General features: G+C 46.9%; 2 protein-coding genes across 3 annotated transcripts in view; both read right to left on the bottom strand.

Annotated features, from left to right (window-relative positions):
* Positions 1-2290: 2290 nt before the first annotated feature.
* On the bottom strand, positions 2291-9926 carry SEC11A (SEC11 homolog A, signal peptidase complex subunit). Of its 2 annotated transcripts, XM_075045777.1 has the most exons (7): positions 9821-9926; positions 9558-9667; positions 7413-7562; positions 4145-4282; positions 3519-3638; positions 2928-2985; positions 2291-2762 (listed from the first exon to the last, which is right to left on the bottom strand). In XM_075045777.1, the coding sequence occupies exons 1-7, from the start codon at positions 9869-9871 to the stop codon at positions 2712-2714; spliced, it is 678 nt and encodes a 225-aa protein (XP_074901878.1). In that variant the 5' UTR covers positions 9872-9926; the 3' UTR covers positions 2291-2711. The 2 variants fall into 2 exon arrangements, with proteins under 2 accessions (XP_074901878.1, XP_074901879.1); XM_075045778.1 differs by lacking the exon at positions 4145-4282.
* Positions 9927-10030: 104 nt separating this feature from the next.
* The window catches only part of ZNF592 (zinc finger protein 592), a 39581-nt gene continuing 35263 nt past the window's right edge, over positions 10031-14348 (bottom strand). The window contains exons 9-10 of the mRNA XM_075045776.1: positions 13487-13622; positions 10031-12102 (exon numbers count right to left, since the gene is read on the bottom strand). Coding sequence (XP_074901877.1) covers positions 11569-12102; positions 13487-13622 — 670 coding nt within the window. The 3' untranslated portion in view covers positions 10031-11568. The remainder of the gene's footprint in view (positions 12103-13486; positions 13623-14348) is intronic.

Consider the following 14348-nt stretch of genomic DNA (forward strand, 5'->3'; position numbering starts at 1 on the left):
CCTGCAAACCCAGAAGAGAGTAAGCCACTGAAGCTGGCCTGCAGCAGGCTTCATGCCAACCTTTACCCCAATGACCCTGCATTTTTTAGGCACTTCCTGCTCAATCACTTCACATAGCATCATGCGAGAGCAAGGCTGGGAAAGGCACACCTTCCTGCAAAGTGCCCAAGCGTGGGTTTGCACCCACACTGGCAACAAGTGGGTGTCCTCAGCTGCACTGACTGCTGACACCTGCTGCCAGTAACCAGTAATCCTGCCACAAGCAGGACGGGAACATTATTTCCTAACACCTCAAAATGACCATTACTTTTCTCTCAGAACTGGGGTTTCAGCAGATGCTCTTTAGGAGCTAATCCTTGCTCTATAACCATAAATCCTTTGTATTTTAGCCTTTTTTGTCAAATTAACTCAGTGACAGCAACACAACTGCTTCTGCACGCTCAGATTTTTGCAAAGGGTGTGAAAGTGAGAAGACTCGGAGAACAGTAACAGCAGCACTTTCAGCAAGTTTTCACTGGGAGGTGTTGATTAGCAGATTTCAGAAGAGCTCGACTTTATGTGAGCCCAAGTTAAAAACCAATTTATGCACAAAACCAGCTTTAGCTAAAGGCAGAGCAGGGAACGGAGACTCAGCCTCAGCATGATCTGCAAAGGCAGGAATGCTGCTTGAAGTCCTCAGGAAGGTGCTCCACGGTGATGGCAGCTCTCAAAGGTGATTTTGTGTTCCCTCACTGCTGCCTAGGTTTGGCTTTTGACAAAACATCCCATCCATGACTCAAGCACTCTGGAGAAACTCTGTATCCAAATTCTCTTCTCAAGGGCTCCAGCACCAGGAGTGGGAGATATGGATTTTATCACCATTTTTATTACTAAATTATGATTACTCAAAGAGCCACAGGCCCAATGCTCAATGCTAGGGGCTGGACCCGTTCATAGACTCTTTGCAGCGTCCCAAATGTAAGATGATTTTTTTCTTCATCCTACTCGGGGAACAAACCACCCAGTTAAACCAACTCATACTGGGATACCACAGGTCAGCTCAGCTACTGACCATTAAGTAAAATGGTCCCACAGACATAACTAACAGCACAATTCACCACCATAGATGGGACAGGCCTGACAAGCCTAATGAGGTACGTATGCGAGGAACTGAAAGTAGACCATAAACACCCCGTTGGGTTTTGTCCTTGCCTTTCCTGACTGCTTTTACCCTACATAAGCTGTGTGCATGGCAGCAGTAATCATCTTTAATGATCCCTGTTGCTGTGGAATCTTGCAGCAGTCATGAGGAAGAGGGAATAGAGGATGCAGTGAAATGCACCCGAAATAACACACAGTAGCTTTGAAGTGTCTGTAAATTTTGCAAGATTGAGAGGAGAGCTGTTAACCCAGGGAAGGAGACAGGCTCCCTCTGTCAGGGGGAAGCTGTCCTAGTGAGACAACCAGGAAATAAACTGCAGAAGAGGGATCAGGCAGCCTCAGACAGAGGTAGCAGTGGCACCGTGCTCCCACTGCCTGCTCTTGAGAAGATCTGCCTGCCCTAGTGAAGACAAAGCAAAATGTTTTCATGAGTCAGTATAGACACCATGGAGGTGAGTTATAATGATCAATCACTCAGTGCAGGTGTCACAAATTTATACCAAAGATGGCAACTGGAGTCTCTGCCTTGTCCGTCTTTCCTCGGGCTTTCCTCTGACACCACATCTTCACAAGCAGGATCACCATCCTGAATGAGAAACCTAGGAAAAAAGCTGATGGCCATGGTGACAACCAGTTTCTTTTTTCAGTCCTCAGTGGGGGCTCAGCTTTTCCGTAGCTTTCAGGTGAGCTGTAAGACATGGCCAGCTGCAGGGATCATTAGAGACCTAAAACCCCTTTCCAAAACTAAGAAAATATTACTATTGCATCCTACTAAATCATCCCTGCCAAACAGCTATGGGTGTCAACCATCTCCATTCTTCTGCTACCTAGTGGCACAATGATAGCTTATGCATGAAGTAATCCTTTGACATCTTCTGCCCAAACCACCTTGCAGTCTTTAAGCAGATTATTTCAGTGTAATTTACAGAAACAGAAATATTGAACAGATCTACAGTTCAGGATTGCTCACTCTCCAGAAAGAAATGAGAGGAGCAGCTGCTATTTCTCTGTAAAGAGAGGACAAGTTAGTTTGCTAGGCCCTAGGAGTCAGTCTGCAACAGCAAAGCCCAGGTACCCCCCCAAGGACACGGGGCAACAAGGCTGCACTCAGCAGGGCAATAACGAAGAACGTGGCAGGGCTCATACTGGGCAAGATGCAAAAATCTTTATTCCAGTTCTCAGTTGGAAAAAACATCACCTCCACAGCTCACTGTTTGACAATCCAGTCAGCACAGGCAGAGGCCACGCTTGCGCAGCGGAGGCACAGACTTAGAGGACACAGTCCTGTAGGCACTTCGAGAGGAAGCTCAGCTTCAAAGTACAAACACCGAACAGTTTGGCTTAAATTTTTAATATAAAAACTCACTAAAAATGCTAAAATGTGACAAACCATTGGAAATACTGTGACAAACATTCGCCCTTACGCAGTAAAAAACAAAACAAACCCAAACTGGCAAGAAGCTTTGAAATGCATGTTTTCATCTTCCTCCTGGCACATCAGACCATCATCTACGTAAAACGTTCATCTAAAAAATCCATGGCACCTTCACCTCGTACTTCAGTGCAAGAGGCTACTCTCGATGGACCAGCACAAATAACCCCAGTAAAAAGAGGACTGCATACTGTAAGAGAAAGAAGAGAAGACGTAAGAGTGCACATTCACACCTAAAGATGCAGTAATAGCAGCAAACATACAGGGCAAACAGTTCTGCCTGTGTGTATAAACTTCTCATGAAGTCATTTTAGCTGGGGTGGGAGAAGCAGGCAGAAAATGAAAGAGCTCTTACCTTAAATTTTGGATAATCATTCATTAAGATAGTCACTATTCCAATATAGGGCACAAATCTACAAGAATAAAGGTTTTATTAAAACAAACAGTATTCAAGGGTGCATATGGGAGAAGCACTGCCTTGGCACTTGTTCAAAGGAAGAGCCACTGAAGCACGCTGAGGGCTACAGTCAACAGGCTTGGGACTTCTTCCTCCCAAGGAGGGAAGCCACGGCAGTGGGGGCTGAGTGACAACCAGCCCCAGAGCGTGTTTTAGCATCTGCCTTGTTCAGATCTTGCTTGCCTGCAAAGACTGTGCCTTGCAGAATAATTTCGACGAAAATTCTGATCATGCCTGAGTATGCACTGCCTTTGCATCGGTGTCCATCCAGCATCAAAATCTCAGGATGCAGCTCACAGCTTGATACCTTCGCTTAGGCCAAGCTAAGAACTGAACTACCTTTGTTTTTTAACTCTCCACAGTACCTTCTGAAAAGCTTTCACGCAGGTCACAAAAACCCAGCAGGGAGAGTTCAAGAAGAGGGGGGATTAACAGATGGGATTGGGGGAGGGCAGTGTAAAAAGCTGCATCTTTTTCAGCTTCACTTACCCTCTCGCTCGTCCTACTACGTCCTTTTTCTCCAACCAGTGCTGCCCTCGTTTGTACAGCCCTCTGTCATCAACAGCATTATTGTCTCCCTTTGTCAAAAATTTGATGTCACCGTTTTGCCTAGCAAAGACAAGACAGCCAGGTAAGTCAGAGAGAAAGAACTTACTAAAAGCTATTCTAGAACAAGCGTGTAGAGGCTAACACAAAGATATTAGAAGCAATTGTGTCCTACATGTTTGAGCAGGATGAAAAAGGGAAACTCTGTCAAATGCAGTGGAAAGCAGACAGTTTGGAAAAAAACTGCCAATGAAAGAATGAATTCTAGCCCCAGCCAAGCTTTCCAGCAGAGTTTAAGAACAGAACTGGCAGGATGAGCCATTTCTAGCGAAGGTGCAGCTATCACCTCTTTGCTTTTGACCTCTCATGTTCATGTTTCTCTCACTTGATATACAAATGTTGGGTTCTGGGCTCCGTACTACCACCCAAAATGAGACTTTGGGGTAAAGCATACAGTTCTACTCAGTAGTGGTCAGAAGCAAGCTGAAACTTAGAAATTATTAGGAAAGGGGGACAGAACAAAACAAACAATACCATTATGATACTGCATGAACTCACGATGTGCCTACATCTTGAATGCTCTGTGCAGTTCTGCACCCCCTACATCCTTTTTTGAAATGGAGAGAAGAACTGGCAAAGGTTCAGAAATGGATAACAAGGTCTGGAACCACTTCCATACAAGAAACAACAGACCAGGACTCTTCAGCCTGGAAAAGACAGAACTGATGGGAGATATGACGGTAGTCCAATACAAACAACACAGACAGCAACAATCAAACAGCTTTTCACTGCCTCTTCCAATACAAGACCTAGAGGGCATCAAATGAAACTCAGAGGTAACAGGTTAAAACAAGCCAGAGAAGGTGCTACGCAGAACTAACAACAGTGCAAAACTAAACCACGTCTCTCTGGAAGGATATTTTGGATGCCAAAAAATTATAACAGTTCAAAAAGTGACCAGATACTCCATGTAAAAAAGAAAAGGAGGCTATTAATAAAGAACCGTGACTTTATGCTTGCGTAAAGCAGGGACATAGCTTGCAGAAAGCAGGGAAATTGTCACTAACATACTCTCTCTAGTCTTTCATTGGTCCTGAGATGAATTATCTTGCCAGAAACAGGATCCTGGAGCAGACGAACCTTTGCTTTGACCTGGAAACAGCTGCTGTTATGCTCTAGCTTTACACACCATGTTATGCATTCTTCCCCAGTCATTTCCATTCAGCTTGCTGGCCAGCCAGCAATGCTTGCTTCTAAGCAGGAGTTTGTGCCACTGCTCAGGGATCCGCCAGTGACTGTCATCTCCCTGTGGCATCTGAAGGCAGATGCTGAGCTGGAGCATTCTCATTGCTTGATTCTGTCGGCATACTCACAGAAATGACAGATCAAATGCAACATGGGAAAGCATGCAGAAGGTCTTCAGAGCTCATGCTGTTTTCATCATGCCTGAATACCAATGTGTGTTACTTGACAGGAGAAGCTTGGAAGGAAAAAAAAGGGGAAAAAAAGAACAGATCTTTCTTCAAAGCACATTTGGCTCACAGTGTGGGAAAAACAAACACTCTAGGAGCTTAAGAGATACAGTCTGCAAAAAGATGAAGATACCCAAAGGTGCAGATAATGTAGTTTCAGCTCTGAAGACTGATGGCGTAGGAGCGCACCATCTTTTTGAGCAGATTCAATGCTCTATCACGAATCAGCATGAAAAGCCCACAGCACAGTTGCTCTGCTGTCTGAAAGGTGAATGAAATCTTGTCTGGCTGTCCTGCACCAAAACCACTAAGTAAATTTTGACCGCAGACTCTGTGTTTAGTGATAAAGAATGAACTCAATTTCACTCTGAACAAAGAAGAAAAGGCTAGCAAGTAAAAAACATTTTCTCACTGAAACAATACTGATGTGAACCGGAGCCTGAGTTGCCACAAAATCACCGAGAACAGGGTTTCTGTTTTCCTTCATTTTGACACTCTTGTCAGCTTTCACAGAGACTTTTCAGTTTCATATTCAGTCCATAACTACAGGAAGAAATGGGAAACTCCAGCTATTAAGAGGACACTCCTGAATGGCAAACTGGCACCAGAAAAATATTCTTTAAATAGTGAAAGAAGCAATTGATATCCGAGTCCTTCCTTCAGCACCCAGCTTCAGGTCACAGTACAGATTTTTCAGTTTTATCTTTCCTAACATAAAGATCAGGTCTGTGTTTGGTTGTTTTATTTAAATGAAACCTAAAATACTGGACAATGGCTTTACTTCACAGAATCTAGGATTGGCACTATGGTCCTGTTAGATTTAAAACAACAACAAAAAAGTGCAGGATACCTTCATACCTAGTGCTGAGATAGAGCCACACAAAAAAAGAAGGGTGGGTGGTATCTGGAGATGAACTGCTGCACAGAATGCACATTTCCACTTCTCCTTCCCATACACTGGCTGAGAGTGGAGAAAGAAGACCCTGACCTTTCTTGCCTCTTCAAAAATCAGCCCCAGCAGCAGCACCAGAGCCCAGCTGAGCCTTCAGCATGCAATAGGGGAAGAAGAAAGTAGCGTTTCACTTAGAAGTGTTCCCAAGACACCACAAAAAGTGCACGTGCAACATTAGATATCAAATTTACCAAGTATACTGACCTTATTTTTAAATTAGTGGTATCAAAGAACAGTACTTTGAAAACTGACATTGTTAAAAGTTTTGGGTACAGAATAAATCTGAACAGCAAAGAATCTGCTCTGTCTACTGGGAGAGGTGCCACTCCCTCATCCAGCCAGTACTTCAGCTGGACTATTTATGTGCATGAAGCTGGTCGACCTTGATGTTGGGCCAGACAAATGGTCTAGAAGTCCCAACAGCTTTGGCTGCTATGAATGCTTGGGGGAACGGACCCTCTCTATCCCATCAACCTCACTTGATTAAAGCAATCTTCATATGCCACCTTTACATACAATTCAAGTGATTCACTTAACCTAGGAACAGATCTCTGAGTGCTGGTATAGCTCCAGTTAATTCATATTGCAGCAGGCATTTACTCAGCTGAAACAGATGCTGGGACCCCATCCAACTGTTGCCCTCTCAGAGATGGCTTGAAGAACCAGGGATCCAGTTCAAGATTTAGTTTTCACTCAAATGCCTCACGGGGCTGGCTCATATCCCCACAGACTGGCCTGCAGCAGTCACAGTTCCATCCAGCAAAATTGGAAGGCTCATGGCTGCAGAGGAAGCCTTGCTTGGAAAACTAGGCCCTGTTCAGCAATCAAACCAGAGTGACTGCGCTTCATTCCTTCAGACATGCAACCTGCTAAATATTTAGAGAACGAACAGTACACGGAGAGTGCAGCGCACGTAGACACTCCGAGTACAACAACAACGCAAAACTTCCTACAGAGTAGAAAAGAAACACCCTGCCTCTGCATGAGAGCAGGAACCAGGACCATAAAGACACGCTTTAAAATAATGCATGCTATGCACAAAATACCCTTCTTCCATAAGCTCTACCTCTACAGACAAGAGTCACTTCACACACACAAATGCAGCCATACCTACAGGAGACAACACAGCAACATTACGTAGCAGCTTGGGACGGAAATGATGGCACAGGAGACATTAAGTGGCACAGGGAGTCCAGGATATCGGCACAGACTCCCCAGCTTGTGCATTCTGCTGGATAATCTTTACAAGTAAACCAAGGAGGGCAGATTTTGTCTGTCTGAAATGTCTCTGTTACTTCCTAGAGCACCTAGATATCTGTTATGACATCCCACCCATTCCTTTACCCAAGGAGATGAGGAAACATACAATTTAGCTAAACGTCTGCAGTACGACCCCCCAGATTCTTGACATACTTCTCGTGAATTTTCAGGACGCGATGGACTATAGGAATTTCCCTTCCTTCTATCCTAAAGACCACGATTTCTCCCACTCTGATTGGATCTTCAATTCGGTTCGTGAGAAACAGGAGATCTCCTCTGTGAAAAGCAGGCTCCATACTTCCACTGAAAAAGAGAAGAGGAGCAATCAAACAGTATTTAAACACTCAGAATCAGGTTTTGGCATTTATAGTCCTTTAAGAGACATCTCACAAGAACCTCAATGAAGAGCTCCAAAGAAAAACACCTTGGAGACCAGGTATGTGTCTAACCACTATTACAATCAGATTTTCAATCACCACACTACCAGCAGTTTAGATTTGCTGTGAAAAGAGCACGGCCAGCAGCTGGTGTTAAAAGCACACCAAACAGGAAAAGCCTTCTGCTTTCTTAATAACAACAAAGCTGATGACAAATGGTATCTTCTCGACTTCTGAGCTCTTCATTGGAAGGGCTACACTGGCAGCACTGGAGTGGTGGGAAGCTTTTTTTATTTCATTTATTTTTGGCTTTTGCAGGTAGACAGATCATGCTCATGAACAAAGCACTGAAAACATACGGGCTCTTGTATTCCCATCTGGAACAGACAGACGGATGTGCTAAAAATTTGTTATTGTGATTCATCACTTTGCTTAACGATCTCATTTCAGGCAATGCTATTCAAGTTATTTTTCTTCTGTCTTGTAAATGGCAAGTGTTAGAAAATACTTAACCTTCTTAATTCCAGATAAATAATGCAGTACAAAACAAAATGATGAACTTTAAGTACCACATATATTCATGTTTTATCTCCAGAGAGTGCAGAAGCTGCTATTCAGAACAGAAGATCACATCGCTGAAGAAGGGATGTGACCTAATGGCCCCTGTCTTACTCACTGGGAGGAACAGCATGAAACATCTTCACAGTCCCATCAGGAGGGAGTTTTGTTAAATGGCATGTGGCAATTAACACCAACGTAGAAACACATAGAAAGGCCAACGTGGACACAGAACAAGCCCTGTGCAATATCCATGCCAGCATCTGACGGCTGCCCAAGGACTTCAGCCACAGGAATTTGTCCCAGGCAGTAGGAGGGTGGAAGTAACGCTGGTGGTAGCTACAGCACGGCACTTCTGCGAGGGCAACACCTGAAACATACCCCGCTACAGAGCGATAACCCCTATATAAAAGAGTACAGCTAAGGCTCCCCTTTTCCTGGCCATGTTACAGCTCACTAGAAGGCCAGGAAAAAAACCCAAGCAGCTGCGAAAGAGTTAGCGGATACTTCTAAGGATGCAATGGAACACACAATAAAGCTCACCAGGCATTTCAGCAGGCCAGTTCCCATTTAAAAAAAACCAATGAGTCCTTTTCACTATACGAGTTTATTCCCTGGCACCTCAAAGGTTTCAACTCCCTTTTCATTAACCAAGACTTCAACTATTCACATAGCAGCAACAACACATGCAGAGGGGCATGGCAGGAGGTACCCGTACACTGTGATGCTCTGCTACCATAACTTCTACTATGGGAAGTGCCGTTAGCCTTGATGAGAAGAGGAGCTCTGCCACAAACGCTGTTTTTACAGAAGGACGATCCCCCGCAAGCGACGGGTTCATAACCCCCTGCTTCAAGGCCTTCCTTCCTCACGCCTCCTTCACCCACACTGCCAAGCATTTCTCCCGCAGGTTTGGTACAATCCAGAACCGCCGGGGTTGCACTCTCGTCATATTTCTTTGAAGTCCTTCCTCCTCTTTCCCCTTCCTCGGGACCACCTCTCTAACGCAGCATCCAGCCAGCTGACCGAGGCGGAAGGCTGAGATGCTATTTTTACATGAGGCTGCCAGCCTCGCTTATCTACTTCCTCTTCCCTCGCTTTTCCTCTGCGTTATGGGAGAGCACGAATTCTTGGAGAGCCTCTCGCCCACCGGGGACGGGCCAGGACCCTCCAGCTGCCCCATCCCTCTGGAAAACCTCTGGGGAGTGGGATGGGGCGGCGGCTCCAGCACCGCCGGGGCCCGCGGCTCCAGCACCGCCGGGGCCCGCGGCTCTCCAGCCCTTACCCACGCCCCGTGGGGTTTCACCCCTCACCCGGGAGCGCTACCGCGGAACCACTTCACCCCCCGCGGCGTGGGATTTACCTCAGCACCACCACGATGGGGCTCTCGCTGCCCGTCACCACCATCAGCCCCTTCCAGATCATCAGGGCGGACGAGACGATCATGCCGAAGTTCAGCACCTGGTAGTACAGCTTGGGGGGGGGGGGGGGTGGGGGTGGGAAGAGGGGGCCGGTCAGGCTCCGCGGCCCGGGGCCGGGCAGGGCAGAGCCGGCCCGATCCCACCCCCCGGGACCCGGCCCGACCCGATTTCCACCCACACTCCCCCTCCCGCCCCGGTTCGGCACCTGCCGCTTGTTCATGCGCCGCACATCGTCCAGAAAGTCCAGCGACAGCATCGCCGGCACCGACCGCGGCGGCTGCACCGCCCGCCCGGCCCCGCTTCCGCTTCCGGCCCCGCTTCTTCCGCCCCCTCCGCTTCCGCCCGCCGCACCGCCGCTTCCGGCCCCGCCCCCTCAGGGAGGCGGCAAAGGGGCGGCCGTGGCGGCCAGGGCCAAGGACGACGCGCAGGCCGGCACCCTTGGATGCTTTTTATTTGCAATACTTCGAAGTAAACATCATAGCAAGGCACGAACGCCGCTGCGGGTTAAATAGATACGTGATGGCTCGGGAGTGCCCCCTGCTATCCTTAACTCTACGTAGGCTACCTGGTAAAACATCCCCTAGGCTAACGTACACCGTATCAAAAAATACAAAGAGTCCAAACTGTTCGTATCAAAACACGTCGAGACGAGAAGGTGAGTGATCCAAATGCAATAAGATAAATAGTTCTTAAATTATTTAAACATCGTCATAGTAAACAATAACGAGCAGGGTTCTGGCTCAACATAATAAAAAAAATAATGGTATAGAAGATAATTATATTACACGAAGCGCATGTGTGATGGGGGAGCGAGTGAGGAAAGAGAGTCAATATGACTACGCGGAAGGAAACGTCTCCCAGGTGACAGGTGACACCAAGCCGCGGTGGGAGAAGAGCTACCGGTGGAGCGCCAGCCCCCGTGGCGCTGCAGGACGGTGGTTCCCGCTTCTGCCAACGCCTCTGCGGGCTGCGCTCCCCTCCTCTGCCGCAGCAGCTCAAAACGAGCTGGTCGGGGAGCCCTGGCACAGAGCCGACGCCATCAGGAGTGCCGGGACGGTTTCACTCCGGTTGACGGCACGGACAGGGGCCGGGGATGTTCTCTTCTGGGGATGATGCCAACCTGCCACCCGGCTCTGCCCGAGCTCCCCACCAGGACAAGCCACCGAGCACCGGGACTGGCTGCACCCACCCCCGGGATGGCTCCCGGCAGCGCAACTCCACTGACACGCAGCCAGCGAGTCCCCGAGGGGCACCAGGCCCTCCTTAACGCGACACGTGGCTTTGAGCTGTGCTCACTCGAGAGGACAGGGGCTACAAAATTCCCTTTCAGGATGATTCAGGTCCAAGACATTTCATTAAATTGCCTTTTGGAAAACAAGGTTGTTATTCGGGCAATTAAGGAAAAATCAGCACAACTTACAGCTTGAACCCGTCCCATGTAACGCAGATCCTGGATCAGCCACCACGGTCCTGACAAGTGTGTTTTGCTGAGACAGTGTTATGAGTTAAAATGAGTAAAACAAAGGCAGGATGGGAAGAGAAAAAAAGAAGCCATAAATAGAAGGAGAAAGAAAGCGAGATAGGGAAGGCAAGGCTGGGGCTCCAGGCAGAGGCTGAGGCAGTGCACACTCGAAGGAAGAGAGCTCATCTTAAGGAAACTGCAGCTGCAGAAAGTGCTCCTTGATCCTCAGGAGTTGGACAAGCTCCAGCGAGGATTCTCGCCCTGCTTTCCCTTTTCACCTCTCTGGTCTTGCAGAGAGTTAGTGCTTAGGATGCAATGGCAGGGTTGTTTTCTTTTTTAAATTTCCCTTACAAATAGAAGTTAACGGAAAGCAATGTCCATCCCAAGAAATCAACAGAATATTTCAAAGATTTGCCCCATCCCCACCCTGTATTTTGAGTAAAAACCCCCCAACAAAAAAACCCCAACCAACCAAAAGGGTTATTTTGTTTTTAAGTCTTAAGAGACTTTGAATGATTGTTCTGCGAGGTGCTATTAGGACCCTCCACGCCACATGTCTGACTGTGTTCACAAAGAGCTGAGTCACTTTTGCACTCTTTGCATTTCAGGTTTTCTTCTTCTGCCGTAGTGTTCATCTCGCCATTATACCCCTCGTGTCCGTTCTCACTCATCTCCCTTTGTAACTTCTGCCTTTCATCTTCCTCCTCCTCCTCTTCCTCCTCCTCCTCGTCTTCCTCCTCCTCCTCCTCCTCCTCCTCGTCTTTTACTTTATGAACAATGAAGAGGTGTCTGTTCAGAGAGATGTGAGAGGTGTAGCACAAGCCGCAGAACAAGCACTGGTAGGTGGAGCTGTCTGTCTTGTGCCGAGGTATGTGTTCCTGAAACTCAGTACTGATGTCTGTCGCAAATCCGCATTTAGCACATTTCCAGTGTGCTTTCAGTTTTTTGGCTGGTGGCGCGTATGAACCTACGTCGGTCTCTGCCTGACCCAGCTCATCCGTTGCCATCCTCTTTGGAGATTTTGCCTTAAAAAAATAAGATTAAAAAGTTACTTTATTGTTCAAGCCCACAGAAGAAGAAGTGCTAAATCCCTCCCACTTATCTGAAGACACCTGAGGGTGAATACACATCAGTATTTTGATACAAACTAAATGAAGCTATGCCTAGGGACTCCTGTTGCATTGCCTTTCCTACCAGTACCCAAACACCTCACCCCAACGTGCAGGATCTCAAATGCTGTCTTGTGATGTGAGATGGGACACCTGGGAGGGGTTAGCTGGGCAGAAATGTGATGGGGAAAGAGAATGTGAACTTGGTGTGGGAAGGAGAAGCCCACAGAGCAGGGGCAGCTGAGGGACACAGGGATGGTCATTAGCCCAGACAATGCTTCTCAGATTTAACTCTGAACATTTTCCCCTCTACTCAGGCTTTTTCTTCATGGCATCTCTCATTAACTCATCTCCTCTGTCTTATAATCCCACAGCATGCTTCTCCTCCCATGAGGATGGCTCATTTGCATATGTCCCTTCACGTGATTGTTATCTCCTTATCCAGCAGCACTGAGCAGTCTTTGTTTAGGATACAACTTATAGGCTTGTATTTGCAGACCCAGCTGGAGCCACGTGAAGCCACCATCTGCCCCCATTTAGCTGGGTGCCCTGGTATGTCGGCTCTGCTTGGGGAAGCGGCCACCAGCTCATGGAAATGATTTCCTGAGTTACCCCAGGTTTCCTTACAGCATAAATACAGAGGGGAGTCAGTCTTGGCTGCAATCCCTCAATGCTAGGGTACAGATAAATGATAAATTGCAGTGATACAGAAAATGTACGTCTATTTTTAAAGTAAATGGAGCAAAGAAGCCCAATCAGTCAACCCTCCCCTCCAAACCAACCCGAAATAAAATCAGTTGAACAGTTACATTTGCTGAAAAAAATTACACAGTCCTACTTAGGAGGAATGCAGTTCTCATAGGTAATGATCTAATAAGTATTTTAAAACAGAAAAGAAATCTTTTGTAACTAGCAGAAAAAACCTGGGAGAAAGAGGAAAAACATACCAGGCTCATGAACAGAGTGGCAGGGGAAAACAAGGGTAGTAACAAACCTAAATTACACCTGGTTACCAAGTAGAATGAAAAAAGGCCAGTAAAACACAGGGCCACGTGTTCAAGAATATCTTGAAAAATGCAAGACATGTTGCCCTGGTGCTGTGGCAGCTCAGCTGCACTTTCAGTTCTGGTCATGACAGTGCCAGAGAGAAGCAAACTGGATGGAGTTGAGAGGAGGGGAAGGAAATCTGCCACATGGACGAGAGGGCTTGACTGCCACAAGGCTGCAGCTTGACCTAACACCCCAAGTGAACAGCTACTCGCCAGGTGCATTTATTTTTCAATGAAAATATATCAGTTACTTCTGCTGTGTCTCTCTCTGGAGCTTTTGCTTTGGCCATCTGGGATAAGTCTGGATTTTTGATGCCATGCATGAGGCTGATGTGATTCTCCAGCATGAACGGCTGAGGAAATGTCTGATTTTCATCTGTGCAGTACCTTGGAAATACAAAAGGAAGAAAATTTATTAGAGGAAATGCCCAGCTGTTCATTTCCATCCAAACTGCTCTTTGTTATATGCCAAACCAATAGGTGTCATTGGAGACAGACACTGGTGAGTAATGTACTATTAGATTACCAAAATATGCAGCAAATCATCATTTTAATAATAAAACATTAGCCCTGAGAGAAATCTAGAGCAGAGGGACCTCATGACTTGTGTAACACCGACAAGGCCTGCAGCAGAACTGGGTTCTGCACCGTGTTCTCAAGCACCAGTGCAGCACCACATCCACGAGACTACGTGCATTGTCTTAATACACTTAAAATTCTTACAAAACTGCTGAACTTCCAACTTTAATAACAATAACCTAGGCAGAAGTACTCACGAATGCATCATTTCTATGTAACTATTCATGTTAAAACTTGGTAGGATTCACGAACTGCCAGAGAGCATGGCTGACATTTCAAAAGGACATGTGAAGCGGATGTGCCATCTGTTAACCTTCACTCCCGGATGACCGAGGTCTACTGGAAATAAGTGCCAGGGCTTCAGACACATTAACCACCCCCCCTGCAGCATGGTGAAGTACACAGAGGTCTCTGTTAGCAATTGGGAAACCCAAGATTGACTTTGTACTCTTTTGCTGCCTGCCAGCATGACACAGGGAAGGTCCATCAGCTATGCATCGACCCTGAGGCAAGAAACGCCGGACTTCTCTGAAA

The sequence above is a fragment of the Buteo buteo genome, chromosome 13 (genome assembly GCF_964188355.1).
Source record: "Buteo buteo chromosome 13, bButBut1.hap1.1, whole genome shotgun sequence".
Classification (NCBI taxonomy): domain Eukaryota; kingdom Metazoa; phylum Chordata; class Aves; order Accipitriformes; family Accipitridae; genus Buteo; species Buteo buteo.